Source organism: Ceratotherium simum, chromosome 3 (genome assembly GCF_057802395.1).
Source record: "Ceratotherium simum simum isolate JZ-2026a chromosome 3, ASM5780239v1, whole genome shotgun sequence".
NCBI lineage: Eukaryota > Metazoa > Chordata > Mammalia > Perissodactyla > Rhinocerotidae > Ceratotherium > Ceratotherium simum.
Genome location: NC_141902.1, coordinates 69119422 through 69146073, shown reverse-complemented (window position 1 = coordinate 69146073; position 26652 = coordinate 69119422). Strand labels below are relative to the sequence as shown.

The following is a 26652-nucleotide window of genomic DNA, read 5'->3' as shown; positions in this document are numbered from 1 at the left end:
ACGATATGCCAGAATTTATGGGATACAGCAAAAGTGGTTCTAAGAGGGAAGTTTATAGCAATGCACGTCTATCGCAACAAACGAGAAAAATCTCAAACAAACAATCGAACAGTGCACCTAAAGGAACTGGAAAAAGAAGAACAAACAAAGCCCAAAATCAATAGAAGGAAGGATAATAAACATCAGAGCAGAAATAAATGAAATAGAGACAAAAAAAATAATAGAAAGGATCAATGAAACTAAGAGCTGGTTGTGTGAAATGATAAACAAAATTGACAAACTTTTAGCTAAACTCACCAAGAAAAAAAGAGAAGGCACACATAAATAAAATCAGAAATGAAAGAGGAGAAATTACAATGGACACCTCAGAAATACAAAAGATTATAAGAGAACACTATGAAAAGCTATATGCCAACAAATTGGATAATGTAGAAGAAATGCATAAATTCTTAGAATCATACAACCTTCCCCAAAACTGAATCAAGAAGAAATAGAGAATTTGAATAGACCAATCACCAGTAAGGAGATCGAAACAGTAACCAAAAACCTCTCAAAAAATAAAAGTCGAGGACTAGACGGCTTCCCTGGTGAATTCTACCAAACATTCAAAGACGACTTAATACCTATCCTTCTCAAACTCTTCCAAAAAACTGAAGAGGAGGGGAAGCTTTCTAACTCATTCTATGAGGCCGTCACTACCCTTATACCAAAACCAGACAAAGACAACACACAAAAAGAAAATTACAGGCCAATATTACTGATGAATATTGATGTAAAAATCGTCAACAAAATACTAGAAAATCGAATACAATAATACATTAACAAGATGATACACCATGATCAAGTGGGATTTATTCCAGGGATGCAGGGATGGTTCAACATCCACAAATCGATCAATGTCATACACCACATTAACAAAATGAAGACTAAAAATCACATGATCATCTCAATAGACTCAGAGAAAAGCATCTGATGAGATACAGCATCCATTTATGATAAAAACTCTCAACAAAATGGGTAGAAAGGAAAGTATCTCAAAATAATAAAGGGCAAATATGACAAGCCTACAGGTAATATTATACTCAACAGAGAAAAACTGAAAGCTATCCCTCTAAGAGGAATCAGACAAGGATGCCCACTTTCGCCACTCTTATTTAACATAGTACTGGAAGTTCTAGCCAGAGAAGTCAGGGAACAAAAAGAAATAAAAGGCATCCAAACTAGAAGAAGTGAAACTGTCACTACTTGCAGATGACATGATTTTATATACAGAAAACCCTAAAGAATCCACCACAAAATTTTTAGAAATAATAAATGAATACAGTAAAGTTGCAGGATACTAAATCAACATACAAAAATCAGTTGCGCTTCTATGCTTTCTATACACTAACAACGAAGTAGCAGAAAGAGAAATTAAGAATACAATCCCATTTACAATTGCAACAAACAGAATAAAATCTCTAGGAATAAATCTAACCAAAGTGGTGAAAGAACTGTACATTGATAACTATAAAACATTGCTGAAAGAAACTGAAGAAGACACAAAGAAATGGAAAAATCTTCTGTGTTCTTGGATTGGAAAAACTGCATAGTTAAAATGTCCATACTTCCCACAGCAATCTACAGATTCAACGCAATCCCTATCGAAGTTCCAACGACATTTTTCACAGAAATAAAACAAAGAATCCTAAAATTTATATGGAACAATAAAAGACCCCGAATAGCCAAAAGAATATTGAGAAAAAAGAACAAAGCTGGAGGGCCGGCCCCGTGGCTTGGCGGTTAAGCGCACACGCTCCGCTGCTGGCTGCCTGGGTTCGGATCCCGGGCGCGCACCGACGCACCGCTTCTCCAGCCATGCTGAGGCCATGTCCCACGTGCAGCAACTAGAAGGATGTGCAGCTATGACATACAACTATCTACTGGGGCTTTGGGGGAAAAAATAAATAAATAAAAATTATTAAAAAAAAAAAAAGGACAAAGCTGGAGGTATCACAATCCCTGACTTCAAAATATACCACAAAGTTATAGTAATCAAAGCAGCATGGTACTGGCACAAAAACAGACACACAGATCAATGGAACAGAATTGAGAGCCCAGAAATAAACCCACACATCTATGGACAGCTAATTTTCGACAAGGGAGCCAAGAACATACAATGGAGAAAAGAAAGTCTCTTTAATAAATGGTGGTTGGAAAACTGGACAACCATATGCAAAAGAATGAAAGTAGACCATCATCTCACACCATACACAAGAATTAACTCAAAATGGATTAAAGACTTGAATCTAAGACCTGAAACCATAAAACTCCTAGAAGAAAACATAGGCTGTATGCTCTTTGACATTGGTCTTAGCAGCATATTTTCAACTGCCGTGTCTGACCACATATAGAAAACAACAGAAAAAATAAACAAATGGGACTACATCAAACTAAAATGTTTCTGCACAGCAAAGGAAATCAAGAAAAAAACAAAAAGACAATGTAACAATTGAGAGAAGATTACTGCATACCATATATCTGATAAGGGGTTAACATTCAAAATATATAAAGAACTCAGACATTTCAACAATAAAACAACCTAATCAAAAAACGGGGAAAAGATCTGAACAAACTCTTTTCCAAAGAAGATATATAGATGGCCAACAGGCACATGAAAAGATGTTCAACATCACTAATTATTAGGGAAATGCAAATTAGAACTACAATGAGATATCACCTCATGCCCGTGAGAATAGCTATAGTTAACAAGACAAGAAATAACAAGTGTTGGAGAGGATGTGTAGAGGAGGGAACTCTCATAGACTGCTGGTGGGAATGCAAACTGATGCAGCCACTATGGAAAACAGTATGGAGATTCCTCAAAAAATTAAGAATAGACCTACCATAAGATCCAGCTATTCCACTGCTAGATATTTATCTAAAGAACATGAAAACATGCATGGGTAAAGATATACCCACTCCTATGTTCATTGCGGCATTATTCTCAACAAGAAGACTTGTAAACAACCTAAGTGCCCATCAAAGGACAAATGGATACAGAAGATGTGGTATATATACACAATGGAATACTACTCCGCCATAATAAAAGACGAAACCTTGCCATTTGCGACAACATGGATGGACTTTGACGGTATTATGCTAAGCGAAATAAGTCAGAGGGAGAAAGTCAAGTACCATATGATCTCACTCATAAACAGAAGATAAAAACAACAACAAACACACAGATACAGAGATTAGATTCGTGGTTACCAGAGAGGAGGGGGGGAGGGAAGAGGGTGAAAGGGGTGACTGGGCACATGTGTTTGATGATGGATGGTAATTAGTCTTTGGGTGGTGATCATGATGTAGTCTACACAGAAACTGAAATATAATGATGTACACCTGATATTTATATAATGTTATAAATCAATGTTACCTCGATAAAAAAAATAAAATGAAAAGAATCAGTAATCACAATATCACAAAAAAACTCCAAAAAAAAGTCTTGTTTATTTTTTTAAAAAGATTATTCCTAGGCATATATTAGTTTTTGTTGATATTAAGAGTGACAAAATTTTTTCTTTTTTACATTTCTCATTGGTGGTCACTGGTGTCTAGGAACACTATTTTGGTATTTGGATGCTGTAACCAAGAATCTTTATCGCCTTTTTGGTTTTAAGAATTTGTGTATTTTCTTGAATTTTCAACATAGAGAAGTCCATTATCAGCAAATACATGCAACTTTGTTTCTTTCCTGCTTACCTTTTATTCAGGTATGATGTTCAGGTATGTTAGCAACATACCTCACAGATATCAACGAATCAGTGTGGAGCACTGGCTTTAAATAATCCATATGGCTGTACTGGTGCATATCAGCTAGTTATCATCACAGCTTTTTCATGTTATATTGAGCTGGCCAGGCCCTCCAGGACAGCGCATCAATGTTTCATTATTAAATGTGATGTTTGTTGAAGGTTTTTGGTAACCACCCTTCTTTACTAGATTCTTCTTCTTAAAATCAAATCTTCAAAATTGTTAAAAATTAGGAATAACTGTTGACTTTTAATTTATGCCATTTCTGTTTCTATTGATATTGTTTTTCTCCTTTATTCCTCAAAAAATCAAGGATAGAACTAATTTTTAAAAATGATGATTTGTATTAATTTACTTTTAGATATTTTATCACCCTTTCATTTTTGTAATAAATAGTACTTGATTATGTTGCTACTAAACTTTAATTCTCACAATTGAAATAGATATACAATCCATATTTTTCAAAGGAGATAACTGAAGTTTCCTACAAAGGTTAATAGTCTGGCTAAACTCACAAAGCTACTACATGGCTGATCTGAAATTTGAATTCAGGCCCTTAACTACAAAGCCTGTGGTCTTTTTTTTTTTTTTTTTTTAAAGATTTTATTTATTTATTTTTTCCCCCCAAATCCCCAGTACATAGTTGTATGTCATAGCTGTACATTCTTCTAGTTGCTGTATGTGGGACACGGCCTCAGCGTGGCCGGAGAAGCAGTGTGTCAGTGCGCGCCCGGGATCCGAACCCGGGCCGCCAGCAGCAGAGCGCACGCACTTAACCACTAAGCCACGGGGCCGGCCCAAAGCCTGTGGTCTTAATTGCTCAATTATATTGTATCAACATCTGCTGACTGCCTACTGCTCACTAGGAATTTAACATAAATTATTTCATTTAATAGCCACACAATCCTTTGGGACATGTCAACATCACACATTTTACCGATAAGGAAACTAAAGCCCAGAGAGAGAATTTGTCCAGGGTCATACAATAAAGAGGTAGCAGGTTCTAGGTCCCTGCTGTCCACACTGCTCTCATCTGTTCCTTAAATATTTTCCCATTGATGGTCCAGTTATAACCCCAGCACATGCAATTTTCAACAATCCTGTTTCTTCACAGTTCCTGGGAATCGAATGGAAGACAAGCTAGACGATTTAATTTATTCTAAGGCAGAGTTTCTCAAACTGTCCATTTAAGATTCTATAATGTCAGAAAAAGTGAATTTCCAGGGACGTCAGGGGTATACACTTAGTAACAGCAAGCAACATCTTTAAGGTTTCAGTATTTTCTTTCAAAAATAAAAAAATTTTGCATTCTTTTCCATGATATCATCTATGTTTATTTTAACCAGAAAATAATGTTTTATATCATATACTATTGAGGAAAAAAGAGAGTTTTCTACCTGCCTCATTTAACACACAAGGTATTTGTCATGGAGTCTACTAATGTAAAAGAACTGAGCTGAACTGAAGACAGCTAGTATCAAGATCCTTTTACAGGCAATTTCTCGTCTTTTAGTGTCACTATTTCCGAGAACCCAGACTTATATAAATGTGGTTAAAAACAGTAAGTGTTTACTCACTGCATCAAGTGATCAATCACTAAGGAGAGCCCGAGAGCAGAATATTGCCAAAGAGGTAGCATGATGGAATACTGTCAGGATGCTATGGGCAACTTTAATAAGCACATCTCTTTACTAAGAGGTGAAATCATTCATGTCATATGCTGGGCTAAAACAGTCTCTTATACACTATTATCCATTTACTTATTTATTTTTAATTATAACAGTGATGTATTCAACAAGTAACTTTATTAGTGAAGAAAGAACTCTTAAAATTTTATTCTTAATTTTATCAGTAGCATTGTCATTTTTAGCAATGTAAATAAATTAAGATTAAAAAATTCAAGGTCCTACTTTTGGCGCTCAAACATCAATTTTATGATACTTCTTGCCTAACATAATAATTGACATGCCTTGTTGAAAATTTCTTTATCAATGATTTTACCACAATATATTTTATAAATTACCTTTCTTCAAGAGATAATAAAATGGTCTTTTGTACAGGTATGGCCAAAAACTTTAGTGTAAAAATTTTTTTAATGATTTTTTTCCTCTAACGTTTGAATAAAACTTACACTCCAGGGAAGTGTAGTTTTGTATCTAGTAGCTTTAAGTAACCTCCCTTAGCAATGTTCTAGGGAAAGGTGGTTGGTTAATCACAATGTATAGGCATTCACCTAGCTAGGTGAGTAGTGAATTTGGTTTTGACTTCTCATACTTAGCTCTCTCTAGGCATGCCATAATCCTTCTACTTATAAGAAGAAATAACAAATAACCACCAACAGGTGTAGCTGGGATTTAGTTATAAAGTCAACTCTAGTCTAATGTTCTACAGTTCTAGTCAATGAACTGAATACTTTTCTGAATGAGGACCTGCACTATGCTCAGTTAGCAAAGACAGACCTCATTCTCTTGTTAACTAATTTCTCTATGTGTGATACTTTTCTAAGTAGAAGATATACAGCTGTTTTCCAAGATTTGCAACATGGCTTGATATGAAACCAGTTGATTCTCAGTTACACAACTAGCTAACAACTGGAATAGCCATTTCCCAAAATTCTGATGTTACAGACATTATTTTAATATCCTTCCGCCCTATTATATGTTTTATTTGGAAAATATGGTTTAAGATGATACTAGAAGGACTATTTCATTCAAAAATGGCAAATCAGGCAATAAAGATAAGCCCTCCTGCTGAAAACAACTAAAAAAGTTGAATAAAACATTTTTTTAATATTCTTAAAAGAATTAAAGCTTTTTGCAAGTCAAAAATACAGGAGAAGGTTAAAACCAAGAGACAGATACACAGCCCTCAAAGTTGCTTTTACTGATCCATGAGAACCATATACAAATGACACAAGGTAAACCATTCCAAACAAGACTCTGAAGAGTTTCATCCTCATGATAAGTATGAAATGGAAGTCAGCCAGCCAACTGATATACTTGCAGCCTGTGTTTAGGACACTCAAGTAGCCTAGGGAACCCTAAGCCTTGAACTTGGATTAATACAGTTCCAGAAACACTAGTACTCTTAGCAGCTACCAAAAGTAAATGAAAATATTTCCAGAGGACGGCACCATCATACTGTCTCCAAGTATTCTTAAAAATTGTTCAAATATAATAACCATAAAACAAGTGTAAATAAATTTCAAAAGATTCAGATTATAAAAAGTATCTTCTCCAACCACAAAAGAACGAAATTAGAAATCAGTTAACAAAAGAAAATCTGGAAAATTCACAAATATGTGGAAATTAAACAATACATTCTTGCACAACCAATGAGTCAAAGAAAAAATCACAAGGGAAATTAGAAAACACTTCGAAATAAATGAAAATGAAAACACAATATAACAAAACTTAAGGGATTCAGTGAAAACAGTGCTCAGAGGGAAGTTTACAGCTGTAAAGAGCTGCATTAAAAAGAACCAAGATCTCAAATCAATAACTTAACTTTATACTTTAAGGAACTAGAAAGAACAACAAACTAAACCCAAAGCTAACCCAAAGCTAAAGGAAATAAAGAAGATTAGAGTGGAGATAAACAAAACGGAGAACAGAAAAATAATAGAGAAAAATCAGTGAAACCAGAAGTTGGTTCTTTGAAAAGATCAATAAAATTGACAAACCTTTACCTAGACTAAGGAAAAAAAGAGAAGACTCAAATGACCGAAATCAGAAATGAAAGGGGGGATGTTATCACTGACCTTACAGAAATACAAAGGATTATAGGAGCATACTATGATCAATTATATGCCAACAAGTTAGATAACCTAGATGAAATGGACAAATTCCTATAAACATGCAAACTATTAAACTAACTTAAGAAGAAATAGAAAACTGGAATAGATCTGTAACAAGTAGTGAGACTGAATCAGTAATCAAAACCTCCCAGCAAAGAAAGGCTCAGGACTAAATGGCTTCACTAGTGAATTCTACCAAACATTTAAAGAACTATTAACACCAATCCCTCTCAAACTCTTCCAAAAAACAGTAGTAGAGGGAACAATTCCTAACTCATTCTAGGAGGACAGTATCATCCTGATACCAAAGCTAGACAAAGACATCAGAAGAAAACTGTAGACTAGTATCCCCTATAAATATAGATGCAAAAGTTGTCAACAATTATGATAATCAGCATGCAATGAGAAATTAACAGGTTAAAAAGGAATCAAGACATTATAAGAAAGAACGTGTAAAAACAACAGACAATGTCAGGGCCGGCCTGGTGATGTGGTGAAGTTCACGTGCTCTGCTTCGGTGGCCCAGGGTTCACAGGTTCAGATCCTGGGCAGAGACCTACACACCACTTATCAAGCCATGCTATGGCAGGGGTCCCACATATAAAGTAGAGGATGATGGGCACAGATGTTAGCCCAGGGCCAATCTTCCTCAGCAAAAAAAACACGCAGACAATGTAAACAGACACTCAAAGACATGAGGTACTGGGATTATCAGACTCAAACTATAAAACAATTATAGTTTCTAAGTTTAAATAAAAGATAAGCTTGAAAATATCTGTGAAGAACAAGAAATTATTAAAAAGGCCACAGCAGATTTGAAAAAGAACAAATAGGCTTTGTTGCCATGGAAAATAAAATACTGTGATTAAAGAATTCAATGGACTGTTTTAAGAGCATACTAGAGACAACTGGAAAAAGAATAAATTAGAAGAACAGAGAAACTAGAAAAAACTCACGTATTTACAAACCTTTGATTTATGATAGAGGAGGCACCAAAGAACAGTAGGGAAAACTGTTTTTTTCAATTAATGATGCTCAAAAAAATCAAGCATCTAGATGGGAAAAAAATGAAATTAAACCTCTGCCTCACAATAAACACAAAAATTAATTCCACGTGGATAACTGACGAAAAGTAAAGGCAAAACTATAAAACTTCATGAAGAAAATACCAGAAAAGATCTTCTTGACTCTAGAGTGGCACAATTAGTTTATAAAGAAGAACAAAAACTATTAACAATAAAATACTGATAAATGTGTACACATTAAAATTAAGAACTTCTGTTTCTTAATTTTAGAAACAAAAGAACCAAAAGAGAGTAAAAAGATAGCTGAATAATTGCAGTAGATAGATATCTTTCATATATTTGAAAAACCTAGGACTGTTGTCCAAAACATACAAAGAACTCCTACAAATCAGTAGAAAAATGAACAAAAGATTTAAACAGGCATGTCACAAAAGAAGAAATTCAAATGGCCAATATAGAGGAATAGGTGCCCAAACCTATCTGCCAATAGAGATGCACATTAAAACTACAGCAAGTATACCACTACATACCCACAACATTAGTAAAAAATTAAACAGTCTGATAATATCAAGTGTTAGAAAAGAAGGAAGCAACAGCACTTTTATACTCTGCTAGTAGTAGTGCAAATCGGTACAATTTCTTTGGAAAACAATTCAGCCTTATCAATAAAAGTTAAAGATATATATACCCTATGACCCAAGAATTCCACTCCCTAAAGAAATTCTTGCACATGAGTAGGATACATGTTTAGAAGCACATCTTTCATAAAAACAACCCAAAAGTCCATCAATGGCGGAATGGATAAATACCATTGTGGTAAATTTATACAATGAACAGTATATAGCAATGGAAAAAGAAAACCTCTACAACAACATAAATTCTTAAATACATAATGTTGATAGAAGCAAGACACCGAATTACAGAGAGTAGCATTCCATTTACATAAAGTTCAAAAACAGACATGTTTAAACTAACATATATTATTTATGGATGGACCCTTAGGGGATAAAACTATAAAGAAAAGTAAAAAGTAGTTTCCAAAAAGTTAAAGTAATAGTTTATCTAAATATTAGGAGAAAGGTATGATTGGCAAAATAAATGTGGGTAGGTCAGAGGGTTCTGGAATGCTGGCAACATTCTATTTCTCAACTAGCCATCACTGGAGTTTTTGCCATTATATTCATTATTCTGTGTATGTTTTATGTAAATGTCTGTGTGTTATATTACATAAAGAGGCTTTAAAAAAATTTTTAAATAGTCCACAAAGAGTTAATTTGCATAATCATAATAGAAAATATCACAAATTGTGTGAAAAAGTTCCTATAAATCAGCACTGTCAATATTTATCATCAAGTTTTTATAACAGATTTATTTGCTTTCAAAAGAGTACTTTTCACAAAGAAGCCACAATAGCTGATTTCAAATGAGAGGACTAAAACTGTGTTTTATAAAGTCAAGCCTCACCATCTTAAAAACAACATCAACTATTTTGGAATCATTATCATCTATTTGTATTTTTTTTTGTTTTACTGAGATATAGTTAACACACAATAAAATGCACAGATTTAGGTATTCAGTTAGATGAATTCTGGCAACTGCACACACCTATGTAACCACCACCTAAAACAAAATACACAAGCACTTCTTCCTTTCTTCTCCTTGTTTCTCTTTTAAAAGTACAAACCATATATAAATTAAACCTCTGTCAGATTCTTGAAATAACAATTAATTCCATTCTCCTTATACTAGTCTTCTAATGCAAAGTAGCTGAAGAAGGTACGAGAAACATTTTCATTTTACTTGGGACCATATAATATACTTGTCACCTTCCGACAAAATGTGGGTGTCATACAAGATATATACAGTTATTTATCAGCTGCTATGAGGAAACACCTACATAAACAGAGAACATAGTAAGTGAGGGGATCAAAACAAGAGGTTTCTAGGATTAAATGTTTTCCAGTTCTTCTCAGCTGAAGAATTCCAGCTGAAAATAAGAGAAGCAAAACCAAATGAAACCATGAGGTTTGGAGAATAGGTAGTGTGTGGCAGGACTTGAACACAATTAGGGTGAAAAAGCTGTCAGGGATTAATGGTTTATCTCCTCTGAGTCTAGGCATGTGTTAAATAGCCACAAACCTCAGCTGGCAAAAAGCAGAAGAAAAGAGGAGGTGGGGTGGGGAAAGAGTTTCTACCTTTCTACCTTCCATAGTTGCCTCTTGGTGGAATTTTGCAACATAAATTTCGAAAACACCAAAGCATGGCATTGCTATAGGTGTCACAAAGTCAACTGTGATTTGACATCTCTCAACTCAGTTCAAATTATGAATGTTGCCAGCTATGTGCCTTGCTTATTCAGGTTCAAGAGATTCACAGCTGAATCTCTATTTAAATTTGGCAAGATTCTAAAAAAAAATGTCAAGAAAGGCAATTGGAAAAACTCCATGTCCAATCCATCTGCTTAAACTGTTTACTTATAGTAACAGCATACAAATGTCTCATGTTTCTGATAAACCACAGAATGCTTCTGGGATGCTGTTACTATCCAAACTTAAATGTAATGTTCATCATCACAGAGTAATGAGAAAAGTCAATGCAGATACAAATGACGCTCACTTGGACCAAATTTAATACAATGGCAAGAATGAGTAAAATGCCTTTGCATATACAAGATGTTTCAGAAACTCTTACTTGAAATAATTAAACATGTCTGCAACAAAAGGGTCTTTGGAGCATTTTAACTTGAATTTTTAAACATAATTTTATTGTGAAACAAACATACAGAAAAGTCAGAAAAATTAGAAAACCCGTAAGTACAATTTAAAGAATAATTATAATTGGAACATTGTGTAATCGCCATCTGTCAAGGAAAAGACTAGAAGCACTGAAGAAGCCACCTAGGTAAATCTTCTTTATCATACCTACCACCCTCCTCTCTGAATAATCATTATCCTGATTTTTACGAGAAATATTTTCTGTATCTTCTTTATAGTTTTACCACCAATGTAGACATTCCAAAACAATATAGGAGTTTTGTCTATTCTTGAACTTTATATAACTAGAAATGTAGTAGTGTATGTATATATATATTTAAATAAATATATATTTATTTATTTATTTTGGTGACTTGTTTTGCTCACTAAACATTGTGAGATACATCCATGTTGTTACCCAGAGCTATAGTTCATTCATTTTTATTGTTGAATAATATTCCATTATATGAACATACCATAATTTATATATTCAGTTGTTGATGGGTACTTAGGCTGTTTTCCATATTTGGTAATTATAAACAATGCTGCCATTAAATATTTGAGTACATGTTTCCTGGTGGATATATGCATTGGTTTCTCCAAGGTATAGACCTAGAAGTAAAATATGATATGCATGTCTACAACTTTAGCTGATAATAGCAAACTGGTTTCTAAAGTGGTAGTACCAGCTTATGTTATCACAGTGTATGAGCATTCCCATTGCTCTAGATCTTCGTCAATACTTAGTATTTTCAGTCTTTAATTTCTGCCATTCTGACAGGTGAATCACAGTATCGCAGTGAGTTTTTAATTTGAATTTTTCTGATTATTAAAGAGATCGACTATCTTTACATTTATTTATTGGCTATTTAGATTTCTTCTTTTGGAACGCCTTTCTCCTGACCATTTTCCTCCTGGATTGTCTTTTTCTCATTAACCTGTAGGAATTCCTTATATACTCTGGATACCACTTCTTTGTGGGTTTTACATATAAAGACCTTCTCCCATTCTGCTGTTTGTCTTTTTACTCTTTTTCTGGTGTCTTTTGAAGAATGAAAGTTCCTATTTTTAATGCAAATTTATCAACATTTCCTTTTATGGTTACTGTCTTTTGTGTCCTTTTCTTATGCAGGCAAAACTCCAAAGTCAAGAAAATATTCTTCTATGTTATCTCCTAAACGTTTGTTTTTTCTTTGTACATTTAGGTCCATCTGGAATTAATTTTTTGTTTATGATGTGACATGGGGTCAAGTCTCATTTTTTAAAAATGAGGATATTCAATAATTATAGCATCATTCACAAAATAGACCAAAATAGACTAACGCTTTTCAGTGCCTCCTTTTCCATATAAACATAAACAAGTGTCTCACATGTCATGTATCAAGCATACATATTTGAATAGAACTATTTATGAATTCAATTACGTTCCATTCTTTTTCTCCATCTTTGCTCCAATAGCACACTATTTTAATTACTGCAACTTGACAGTACATTTTGTTACCTCGTAGAACAAATTCTCCCATATTATTCTTTTTCAACAATATCTTGGCCTTTACTGCTTCTTTGAAATTCCATATTTTAATTTTAGAATCTGCATTTCAACTTCCACAAAAAAAGTTGTTTTTTGTTTTTTTTTTTTTTTAAAGATTTTATTTATTCATTTTTTTCCCCCCAAAGCCCCAGCAGATAGTTGTATGTCATAGGTTCACATCCTTCTAGTTGCTGTACGTGGGACTCGGCCTCGCGCTGGTCGGAGAAGTGGTGCCTTGGGGCGCGCCCGGGATCCAAACCCGGGCCGCCAGCATCAGAGCGCGCGCACTTAACCGCTAAGCCACGGAGCCGGCCCGTCCACAAAAAAAGTTTTAACTTCACAATACACAGAATTTTAATTAGGATTGCACTGAATCTATAAATCAGTTTGAGAAGAAAAGAGATATTTACTATAGTGAGTATTCCAACCCACGAACATGATAGATTCACTCTTAGATACTTAATGTTTTGATGATATTAGAAATACAATTTATTTTTATATACTGTCCTTCTATTTAGTAGTCTTGTTAAACTTATTTTTTAGTTTATAATGTTAGCTATATTCTTATTTGTAGATACAATTTGTCGTATTAAGGAAATTCCTTAATAATAATAATGTCTACTATCATGAATTGATTTGACGCTGAGCTTACCAAATGCTTTTGCTGAAACTTTTGAGATGATTATGTTTTTTTTTCTTTTGTTAATATGATAAACTATGACTGATTTTCCAATGTTAAACTAAGCTTAAATATCTTAAATAAATCCAACTTTGTTGTGATATATAGTTCTTTTTATACATTGCATGATTCAGTTTGCCAAAATTCTGTTGAGGAATTTCGAATCCCAGTTCATGAATGAGATTGGCTTGTAATTTGATTTTCTCCAGTTTCACTGTGATGTCTGTGGGTATGGATTTCTTTTTATTTGTCCTGCTTGGGCTTCATTAGGCTTCTTGAATCTGTGGGGTTCATTTATAAGTTTCAGAAAGTTCTAAATGATAATCACTTCAAATACTATTTCCGCCCTATTCTCTTTTGTCCTCTCTTTCTGAATAATTACACATAAATTAGGCATTTTCAATATATATTATATGACTTAGACTCCTATATTTTTCATATCTTCTCTCCATGTTTCAGTTTGGATTCTTTCTTATGATCTATCTTACAGTACACTAATTCTTTCTTCAGCTGCTTTATTCTGCTGTTATCTCATCTACAGTTTTCTTAATTTTGATTAGTAAAATGTTCAGTTCTCAAATTACTATTTTCTTTCAAATGTGCTATACCTTTTAAAAAATAACTAATGGTTATTTACTTGAATACAGTAAGTATATTTCTGGAGCCCCCCTTGGTCTGCTCCTATGGAATTTTATAAATGTTGTCTTGCTCCTTTATATGCCTAGTTATCTTTCTCTATCAGACACTGTATTTGAAAATTATTTTGTTGAAACAGTTTGAGACTTAGGTTGATATTATCTTCCTCCAGAGCAGATTTTCCATTTGCTTCTGTTAGGCACCTGGAGATAGCAGCAATTCAAATCACTTCACTATTTTTCCAGTAATAGGGATTTTTCCCAGCCACTCAGATGATGTGAAGTTGAGCAGCAGTCTCTGCAATGACTGGTGTACTTCCTGTCTACCCTCTCTCCTTGTTCAGTCCTTTAAGATCCCAAAACAAAACATGGGTTTTTTGCCACAGTCTCTACCACTGATAGTCCTAGACTCCAACATTTTCCCCCACCGGTTCTGCAACAATGTCAAAAGTACAACTCAGCTTCTCATCCACCTCTTTTGGATCACCAATTGTACCCAGCCCAAAATGTCATGTTCCTAGATCTTGACCCGGTAATTCTTCACTACACTGTTACCAATTCAGTTCCAGTTTATATTTTGTCTAGCTTTACTAATTGTCATCAGTGGGAGGACTGTTCTGAATTACCTACTCCGTCACTACTGTTAGGTCCATAATTGTAGATACCTTCAAGCTTGTCTTCTATTCTCTTAAAAAAAAAAAACATAATTTTATGATCTGTGACTGGTATTTACAAAGCCTTGCAGTTCTATTTCCTGCATGCTCTTACTCATAATGACTTATTTACTTTTGTGCTTATTTTTTGACTCTGGCTACTTGTTCTTATAAAATTATTTGACAGAAATTACCTAAGGTCTAGGATAAAGGTGTCTTCTTCCAATGAGGACTTGCATTTCTTTCTGCTAGGTTCCTAGGACACCACAATCAGTCTGGGACTACTTTAAACTCAATTCACCATTTGAAATAATACGTGATGTGAATTTGGGCTGCAAATCTACTCCAGAGTCGGATTATGGTTCTAATTTCTGCACTATGCCAAGGTGCTTTCTTTGCAGTCCCTGAGGGTTGAGGTAAGAGAGTTCATAATTATGTCAGGGAGTAGGCTGTGGTGGTCTCAGTGTTGGTGAAGGGCAAATCTCCTAGTAGACTTCATATCTCAGGCAGCCCTTAGACTTTTACTTTTGTCTCCCTACCCCACGAGGCTTGGAAAATCATAATCACATTTGCCACCCTGGCAAAGCTCTTGGGGCATTCAGTTATAAGTACAGCTTTCTAAATTCTTGCTTTTTCTTTGGCCTTGTAATTATTTAATTTCTTCTTAGCTCTTTGACGCTTTTAAGAAAATTACTTTTTATTTTTCCCAGCATTTTTAGATGTTTTTATTGGTAGAGTTCGTACAAATACTCCAGACCACCATATTTCTTACAGAAGTGGCTGAAGTTTGTTAAAAAGCATAACATATGCCACAAAGCTTACAAACTTTTTGTTTCTAAACAGAATCAAGAGAACTCAAAAAGCCAGAAGGTACCTGAGACACACAGTAAGCACTACAAAACTCAGGTCTCCTCAGTTTCCTGATCTCTTCCATTACAGGAGTTTTTGTGCATCATAAGTTTAACCTGTTAGCTGTAAAGCAGTTGTCAGAACTTCAGAAAAACTATCTAAGGATAATTATGTCAAAGCAATAACAGAAATCATCAGTGTATTTGGGTCTAAATTAAGAGGATAAAGACCTCAAGATTCATCTCTCACCATTCCTTAGTGAGTGCCTGCCCAAGTTCCACCAGTCTCACCCTTGTAACTTCTAGGTTGTCTTAAAATCCTTCACTGGGTACTTGGCTTTGGCTCTAATGATTTTGTTACTCCAGGCAGTTTTCCAAACAAAAAGGAATGGTTATTTACAATTCCTAGACTGAAATCATAAATATCATAAGCCGAATTATACTGAAACGTCAGTATTACTCTATGAACAGAATTCCACATAAAGTGAGTCTGTCTTGGCTAGGTAAAAAGGATTTTAGTTATAAAAGTAGCAAAAGGATCTTATTGTAGGTAAGTTTAGACTCTTAGGTGGTCCTGCAGTATATACTCTAAGGACAGCTTTACAGCAAGGTTCCTGACACAGACCATTTAGACTGGGAGCCAGACTACATTTTTCTCCCTAAAATTATAAGGAATCAGTGGTATTCCAGTAAATTGCCCCCTTGTGAATGAAATAACTTTACTTAGATTTTACATACTAAATACCTTTCTTATACAGATCATTTTACTTTTTCCTCAAAAATTCTGTGATTATTTCAATCTAAAACAATATTCATGAGATAAGGTGCACATGGTGGTATTTTAGGCAAATGCCTTTTAGTTCAAAGTATAAGTGCTCTTTATAAAAATAAAAATAATCAGTATGTGCTAATTTTAAAATAATTAAAGATTTTCCCAAAATAAAAAGATTTTGGAGGCATATCAAACCCCCAAACACTCCATCTAGCACATGTCTGACAACTATCAGTTTCTTCTGAACTTTCTAACTCTGAAAGGGATGTGTTATACAGAAGAACTGACTCTATGTGGCCCTGCCACGATACTACAGTGAATATGCTGCTCTCAGTTCCTACAAAGGATTATACTGTCTGATGCCAAAATGCAGCTGACCACTATCTTGTAAAGTTGGTCATTTATATGCCTGAGAACCCAGGAATTCTACCCTTAAGGCATATGCTCTAGACTAGAACAGTGATTCTCAAAGTATGGTCTTGGTCATTTGGGAACTTTTTAGAAATACAAATTATTGGGACTCACTCCAGACATACTGAATCAGAAATCCAAGTGGGGCCCAGCAATCTGTGTTTTAACAAGTCCTCTAGGTGATTTGGGATGCAGACTCAAGTCTGAGGCTCCTCGCTTTAGAGAAATTCTTGTTAATTTGCTTGGACACAAGAATGCTTGAGCAGCACTGTCTCTAACCCACCCCCTACCCCCCACTCTCACACACACACACACACATCTGATCCTGAAAATGAATGTCCATTGTCAGGAGAATGGATAAAAAAATTGTAGTATTAACACAATGAAGTACTCACTAGACAACAGAGAAAATGAATGAAAACAGCTACATTTATAAGCTTAAATAAAACTCTGAACCATAATTTTGATTGAAAAAAATCAAAGAAGTCTACAGTATGATATTTTACACTGGTCAAATATAAGCAAAACTAAATAATACATTACTTAACAATACATTTGTGTGATAAAGCAATACAGCTATTTTTAAAAAACAAAGAGAAGACACCCCTTTAATTCTGTACAGTATTTTCCTCAGAGGGAGCAGAGGCAGGGAGATGCAGTGAGGAAGGATCACACTGGGAACCATAAATGTACTATGAACAGTCTTGTTCTTAAGTTGGGTGGTGAGTTCTCAGCTGTTCATTGTATTTACGTTATTTTAATCACTACGTTCTTTTGTATATGTCAAATGTTATATAATAAATTTTAAACCCAGACAACAAAAAACAAATGCAGCTAATAAACAAAGATGGTCATAACCTTAAATAGAAAAATTAGAAACCACCTAAGTGATATAAATTGTGATATGTTCGTTTGGTTACAAAGAATTTTTAAAGATATTACAAAATATTTATGATAAAATTAGCCATATAAAAGAATGTAAAAAGTGTACAGTGAAAGGATTAGAAGAAAACAGAATAAAAATGTCAATAGCAGGTATTATAGGGAGTTTTATTTCTTCTTTGTACATTTAAAATCTTCATAGATTTGTGGAAATCTATGACTTATGAGCTTTATAATTCAAAGTTTTATATTTTCTGCTGTAAAACTGTTGATCTTTATTACTATGATTCCATTTAAAATAAGTTCATTTTGTTTGTGTGGGTATAAGTATGACTAAGAAAACCATGACCTAAAGAACAAATTTTTGCTATTGAGGACTTCAATTAAGGCAACTGAAAACAACCTCGATTTCATCAACAAAAGGAAAAAATATCCATCAAAAGTTTGACCAGCTTTTGGAAACAAAGAAGAAACGCATATACTGAGAGTCTACCTTATAGCCCTATGTGCTGTCACAGTGAAAAAGAACAACCAAGATTAAGGCCAGAGGCCAGAGATTAGTTACATACCTCTTTTTCCAATATTCTAGCAATCTCTCCTAGGGTCCGATCTAAAGCAGAAACCTTATTGTTTGCCCATGAGCCACTGTCTTGTACTTGTAGTTGTTTTAGAAGATCTTTGGCTAATCGCTGAAGCCTTCAACACGAGATGAAAGGGAAAAATGACATTAAGGAATTAGACTATAATATTTCATTTTCCTAAACATTTTGAAACAAAAGTTACTTTCATTATTGTATTAGCAACTGCTTCACAGAGCACTTGAGGGGAGGAAAAAACAAACCACTCCTAAGGCTTGTATTACTTTATATTCACAAACACCAATCTAGTCCTCACGACACAAAATAGAACTAGAGGACAGTATTGTCCAACCACAGGATTAGCTGGAGCAATTGCTGCCATCAGTTTCCACGTGATGCTTAAACTTGAACAGAATTGGAGATGGGAAGAAGGTGCGAGTATGATGGCAGAGAAAATGAGTGTGAGAACCTGAGCACTTTTTCATATTTTGATTTAAATTTTCAAGGTAGACTTAGATATCATGTTATAAGCATTATAAACTCTCAGAATGTCAAACTCCCCATGTTCCAATTTACAGGCAAGTTGGGGATTGCCTGCCACTGCTGATATCATTTACTTAGACAACAGAGGAATTATTAGCTTTTTACCAAGCAATACCACATATTACCTAGATTGTGGGATTCTTTAGCAAGGGGACTGTGTGTAATATTTCTTTGCAGTCCTTACTTCTTCTGTTTCATACATCTCACTCTTTGAGCAATCATCCTCTCCTTTCCACTTACTTGCTTGAGCATCCCACCAACAGATACTCACCAGACACTCTCCCAGATCTCTCCACTTTTCCCCTATACATCATCCCCCCGTTGCCCCCTGTTGTCTTACTCCTATTTTTATCTATGAGAGATTCCGTAGGCCATCATTATAATCACTTCCTTGTAAACGTGTTACATTCTCTCTCTGTTTTTCTGTTTATTACTCCTACTAGCCAAACCCTAGCAGTGGTAATAATCACTAATGCTTGTTTAGCTCTTACTGTGGGCCAGGCACACACTGCCTTGTGTGCATTAATTTATTTAGCTGGATTAATGAACATCTGCCAGTCTTTTTCATTTCCAATCCTAAGAACAAGTCATACCATACAAAAGATTGGTATGACTATAGACTCAGGATCTCACTAAATCTGTCTAGTCTGCTCACTCTCCCACTGTCCACAAAGACTTGCTTCATACATTCCCCAATCTCTTCAAAACTCCACTCTTTCCTTTCTCTCTCTTGCTTTCATAAGATCTTACATTTCATAGAGAAAATGTAAGCATTAAACAAGAAAATCCTTACTTTCTGCCACAAAATCTATAAGCCTATCTGCATTTTGCCTATATTCTCCTTTGTTTCTCCTATTACAATCAAGAAAGACTGATTCCTCCCATTTAGGGCTAATCCTGACACAACAGGCTCTGTATGCATGAGGCCTTTCTGGATCTAAATCCCTCTCTTTTTTCTGCTTCAGTGTCTTTGCAAATGCTCTTCATTCATTCCTTCTGAAATGCTTCCTCCACCTCCACATTATCTAGAAAATTCCTACTTATCTGTTAGTTTTTAGTTTAAACTTTACTTTTTTGATTTGATTATTCCTTCAAATCACTCACCACAAGTCTCTCCCATGCAGAGTTTTACAACATAACTTTCTGCAGTAATGGAAATTTCCATATCTGTACTGTCCAACATGTGGCTGCTAGCCAAATGTGGCTATTGAGCACTTGAAGTATAGTTAGCGTGACTGAGGAACTGAATTTTAAGTTGTATTTGATTTTAATAATTTAAATTTAAATAGCCACATGTGGCTAGAAGCTATCATACAGGACAGTGCAGAAGCACAGTATTAATTTCATGAGAGAAGGTTTTTGTCCACCTGTTCAACGCCTTATTCGCAGCACCTAACATGCTACCTCTACATAAGTGTACTCAACAGAGATTTAATGATGAATGGCCTAAGAAGAAATTTCTTCTTTACATTCATTTTAATAATATCAATAATCTCATAGGTTACAAAAAATACTTTCATGTACATATTATTTAATCCTCTGAAAAATACTGTCCATTAGTATTATTCCTGTTTGAAAAATGAAGAAACTAAGGCTCAGGCAAATTAGGTGACTTTCCCAAGATCTCACAAACTGGTAAAAGGTATTACTGGGCCTAGAAACTTAGGCCTTTGATCTTCAAATCTCATGCTTTTGTCTCCACACCATATTAGTCAATTCAAATAAGGAAATTTTATTCACAAATGAATAATATCATAGAATACAATTTAATCTAAAAATTTATTTATGTAAAAATTTAAAACTTCTCAAAGAATAAAACAGCAAATAAAGCTCAAAAAGGCACTGTTGAACTCCAGGTTAAATGTAAGCTATCCAAGCTATCCATATGAAGTTTACTTTCATAAGTCAAAGAATGAATACAAACCCTAAAATCAGAAATACCTGTGCTTGAATTCTGGCTCCAGCTCATACCACGCATGTAAACTCTGGGGAGGTTTATTTAACTACTCTGCATTGCAGTTTCTTCATCTTACAAGTGGAGATTATACACATCCTTTCAGAGCTTTTGAAGATCAGAGATAATTAATGTAATGTACCTAACATCATTCACTAAAGTAAACACTCAATAAATGATCAACTATTATTGCTATTCATTGACAGAAGGTCTCAATCTAACAAATGGAAAAAGGGAATATAAACAATACAGAAATAGAATAAGAGCAACATACTTCTTTTCGCTTCTAATCGAATACGGGCTGGAGTCCCATCCGATTAAAGTTACTGACCTTATCACGTGGAGGAATATTGGCAGCGAACTTCGTTGTGTGATAGATAAGCAGCCACTTCAGCATTTGGCTGAATAAGGCCTGCACACCATGTAACTAAATATCCAGCCATAGCAATGGATGCATATGAATCTAGCAGTATTCTTACCAAGAATGCTCACATTCCCCTGAAAACCAGGGGGTACTTATGGAGGTAAAAGGACCATTTTAATTCACAGAATACAAGTGGCTTGTATTTCACCCTGAGGTAAATCAAATCTGGGATTCATATGAACCTACCAATGCCAAATCAAGGGGATGCTGTGGTAATATGAGCTAAACCTGTTTCATTCCCCGCCTCCACAGAAATACCACAAATAATATAGCCCCTTTCAAGAAAAGAGCATCAGATTTTGATTTATACTATAAATAATTACAGAATGCCACAGGACTCAAGCCCTGAAAGCTATATTTTCCCTACAGGGCAAGAACAGCAGCTGTTTAGAGGCTGCAGTTTTTTAACACAGAAATTGTTATATGAGTTACTTCTGGCAGATAATTTTTCTAGCACGAAAAGAAAAAAATGGAGGCTTCGTAACTCCCAGCCTAGAACATGAGAAGAATCTGTCAGGTAAATGGCTTTGTGGAGAATGTTGTAGGGTCAGATATTTTCTTCTCAAAACTTGAACAAATTCCAACAACAACTAAGTTCAAATCTGTCACGGTAAATGTGAAATATAAAAGTATCTCTGTAAGGGGCCCTAATTTTTATCACGGTAAAGTTTTGAGGGGTTCATCAGGATCATTGGGAAGATGTGGAAAGTGTAAGAAAGGAGACTGGGTTCATTTTAGGAAATAACATTGTTCTTTAGTGAGATGGACAGGAAGACATATATATATTAACTTTTTTTCTTTCATTCTATTTCAAAGGTATATGGCCTAAATTTAGGACTACTGGTTCCTCTTCTATTTTTATTTATTTATTTTTTTATTTTATTTTATTTTTTTTTAAAGATTTTATTTTATTTATTTTTCCCCCCAAAGCCCCAGTAGATAGTTGTGTGTCATAGCTGTACATCCTTCTAGTTGCTGTATGTGGGACGCGGCCTCAGCATGGCCGGAGAAGCAGCGCGTCGGTGCGCGCCCGGGATCCGAACCCGGGTCGCCAGCAGTGGAGCGCGCTCACTTAACCACCAAGCCACGGGGCCGGCCCTTCTATTTTTAAATAATATGCTTAAGCTAAATATAAGAGCTTAAGAAATCCCTATATAAGATGAAAAAATCAGTATATATATATTGCCTCCTACATTGGACATCTTTCACTTTTGCCTGCCAGCATCCCTTCCTGTGGAAAAAGAACCCTCAATCCCTCTTAGGGAACTACCTCACCCCCACCCTTACATGGGTATATTAGATGTACTCAATGCTATCAGGGTGTTGCTGTACCCTCACTCTCAGTGGAAAGAGCTGGAAATGTGTATATTATTTCATAAATAAATATAAAAAATATGTAACATTATAATATATATATCCCTACACATTTATATCTATATTTATTTCTATTTATATATATTGGAAAATACGAGTTAAAACTGATACCTACAACTCCAATTCATCACCATAGGGTTTTTCTCTTCTCCTGCTAGAGAACAGAGTACATTCTCCTACCGGAAAAGAGAGTATATTTTTAACTCTCTTCTCCAGCAATGAGCAACCTGCCTTCCATCATCCTTAATATATTTACTTATTTGACCAATACCCCTACACGTAACACACCACCCATCTTTGTTTCTGTAGGGAATTATCTCCCTGCTTGGGCCCTGACTCCCCGTTCCGGGCTCTTCCACCCTTCTCACCCTGCCTGGGTTTTGACACCCTTTGCCAGGCTCCCCTCTTCACTTAGGCTCTGACAGACTGTGCCAAGTTACCTTTCCACAGAGATGCCCTCCTCACTCTGCTCTGATCCCCAAACCAGGCCCTAGTGCCCTACCCCACACGGACGCTCCCTTCACTCTGCTTGGGCTCGGAGCTTCCACACCTGGCCACCCGCCTCTCCCCCTGCATAAACGTCCACCTCAGCCCACTCAGGCTCTGACATCTCCCATTGTGCCACTGTTGCCTCCAGCCACCCCTCAATGCAGATGCTGCTTGGTGCTCTCTCATCTAATGGCTTCAGGACTGAAGTTTTCTGGAAGGGGGTGGGGTAACTGGAGGATGAGGGGAAGAGTCATTTTCATTTACTAGCTAGAATAATTTTATAAGAAGACATTTCTTTTCACTTACCATTTGGTTACCAAGTTCAATCAGTTAAAATAATTATCCTTTTTGAAGATCAAATTGTCCTATCTTTGTTCAGTAGGAAACTCTTCAAGTTGGCTCCTGAGTCCTTTGACAAAGACTAGAAGTCTTTGAGAGCTTCCCTGCCATCTAGCGTGACAGGACATTCAGATCTAGAATTAAGCATTTTTCCAAGAAGTTCTTGCTTTTTTCAGTGAGAAACAACATTTCAAGTCCCAAATCAGTGAGCACAAGGGATGCTCACCACTATTGCAATGGTCATTGTTTCTAGGTCTCTTCAATGGACAGAGTGAGGAAATAAATAAATGTGTGTATACAAACATAGACACACACACGTGTATACATGTATGTACACACACAAATATGTATACACACACACAACACTTTTTAAAAGATAAAATGCCTCATAAATTCATTTAATTCAAATTCAGTCCTACAGGGATTTTACCTGATCTCTACTACATTATATCTATCTCCTTTCTTCCAGACTGAGAATTCAGGTTCTCAGGAACACAGGGGATGAAAGAATTCTAATCTCCACAATCTTTACTTTATCCCATATTATATACACAACAGACTCAGAATAATATTACTAGAGGGCCAGCCCGGTGGCGCAAGCAGCTAAGTGCACGTGCTCTGCTGCGGTGGCCCGGGGTTCGCCGGTTCGGATCCCGGTCGCGCAGAGATGCACCGCTTGTCAGGCCATGCTGTGGCGGCATCCCATATAAAGTGGAGGAAGAGGGCCATGGATGTTAGCCCAGGGCCAGTCTTCCTCAGCAAAAAGAGGAGGATTGGTAGATGTTAGCTCAGGGCCGATCTTCCTCACCAAAAAAAAAAAAAAAGACTAATATTACTAATAATATCATCACAAATATAATTACAGAATGGGTAATTTTTTAACATATGTTTTCTCCATTCTCCCTGATCTTTTTTGTACAGTTATACTATAAAATTATCTGAGATACAGCTATCATGTAGTCTTTTTCTTCTAGCCATGAGTTAGCCTTAGTTCTACAAGAAACTATAACTTTAATGTTCATCACTAGTCTTTATGTTGATGTCTCTTTAACAATTTTGATCGCCTAAAGTTCATTCTCTATTAGTATTTAAGATCCTCAAGAAAAGAAAATGTGGGTCAAGGGTTTTGTAACTGGCAAAACTGATATTTGAGGGCATAAAATTATCAACGTGTAAGAGCAAGAACTAAGGAAACAGTGTTCACATGAGCCCTTCCTGAGGAACCCACTTGAGAATGAGGTTCAGATGCTTTTCTCAGATTGGTTCCCTGCACTTTCCAGTGAAAACCTGTTAGCTATTTTGGGGTTCTCCTTTCCTTCCATCTGTTAGGTAGGTTAGAATTCTTACTATGGAGGTAACGAATAGCAGTCAGATTCTGAATATATTTTAAAGATAGAGCCAACGGAATGTGTTGATGGACCGAAAGTGAGAAAAAGAGAGGTTTACTCTAAACATTTTAGCCTCAACTTAAAGGATCGACTTGCCATTTTCTACGATGAGCAAAAATATGAGGGGCAAGGTTTGGGAGCAAATTTCAGGAGTTTACTTTTGCACATGTTCACCTGAGGGGTCCAAGTGAACAGACAGACATCCAAGCGGAAATGCTAAATAGGAAGTTGGATATGTCTGGAATTCTGGGGAGAGGTCTGGATTGGAGACATAAATTTAAAATCCATCAGTGACGAGATGTTTAAAGCCATGAAACTGAATGACATTACCAAGGGAGTAATTCCGTTTTTGAACTCTCGGGACAAAAGCATGCTAATGTTAAAGGTTAAGGAGACAAGAAAGAACCAGGCATAAGATACTGAAAAAGAGCAACCAGTCAAGTAAGAGGAGAATCCAGAGAAAGTTATTTTGTAGACTGTTACATTAAAGGCCTCCCTTGAATTACGCCTTGCTAGCCATGACTTGTATGGTCTCCTCATACAGTGACTCCGACCTTGGCAAAATAACTTGCTTTGGCCAATGGGACATAAGCAAATGTAACAACACAAGCAGAGGTTTGATAAGGCTTGATATCCCCTATGAACACTGATGCAAAAATCCTCAACAAAACAAGCAAAATGAATTCAACAGCATATTAAAAGAATTATATTCCATGACTAAGTGATCTCTCATCCTCAAGGGGGCTGACCCAGGCTTCCCTACATGGCAGTCACAGGGGAGCAAGAAAGTGAGGTTAACAGCAGAAGCCTCAAGATCTCTGAGGCCAAGGCTCAGAAGTCACATATTGCTTCTGCAGTCGTCTGTGGGTCAAAACAAAAGGCCAGAACAAATTCAACAGGAAGGAAAGTAGCGTTAACTTCTTGATGGAGAAGTGGCAAAGTTATATTGCAAAGGAGCATGCTTCCAGAAATGGCTCAACTTCTTCTGGCCATCTTTGTAAACACTATACTACAGTCATATACTAAATTTCCTCAAACATTTGGATCTATTTCTAGATTGTTTTTTAAAATCTCTTCCATTAATTTGTATTGTTATTCACATGCCAAAGCAAAACTATTTTAATGACATATCTGTTAACTCAGTCCTACCTCATTCTCTCTTTAAAAATTTTTTTTCTTAGAAATTCTCATGTATTTTTCCATATGGTCTTTAAAAAGTTTTAAAAAGTTTGTTATTTTATTGGGATTATATAATATTTGTAGGAGAATTTATAGAGAATTTACTATACTGTGTCTTCTCTCCAAGAGTATAGTTGGTCTTTCCATTTATACAAGTCTTCTTTTATATCCCTTGTTAGCATTTTAAGGTTTTATTTTTATAGAGCCTTCAGATTTCTTGTTGAGTTTATTTTTAAATAGTTTACTTTATTGTTATTGTAAATGATATTTATATTTTCTAACTGATTATCAGAAAGAAAAGCTATTAATTTTTGTATCCTGGATATGTTGTTGCATAACCTCAAGCAAGTTACTTACTCTTTTTAGGGCTTCGTTTCCCTAATGAAATTCACTGAGTTGTTGTGAGGAATAAATGAGTCAATACATGTAAAGAGCCTGGCATAAGGTAAAGGCTCAGTAAACATTACCTATTATTAATATTATCACATTAATTCGGTAATCAGCCATCTGATTGAATTGATTCTCTTTTTTCTACTAGTTTTTCACTTGATTCTCTTGGGTTTTCCAGATATGCAGTATAATCATAATTTTGATAATTTTGTTA

The 26652-nt window shown here is 35.4% G+C and overlaps 1 protein-coding gene across 7 annotated transcripts in view; it reads right to left on the bottom strand.

Annotated features, from left to right (window-relative positions):
- The window catches only part of SCAPER (S-phase cyclin A associated protein in the ER), a 439244-nt gene that overhangs the window by 208977 nt on the left and 203615 nt on the right, over positions 1–26652 (bottom strand). For all 7 annotated transcript variants that reach the window (XM_014780959.2, XM_087428755.1, XM_087428754.1 and 4 more), the window contains one exon: positions 18350–18476. In XM_014780959.2, coding sequence (XP_014636445.1) covers positions 18350–18476 — 127 coding nt within the window. The remainder of the gene's footprint in view (positions 1–18349; positions 18477–26652) is intronic.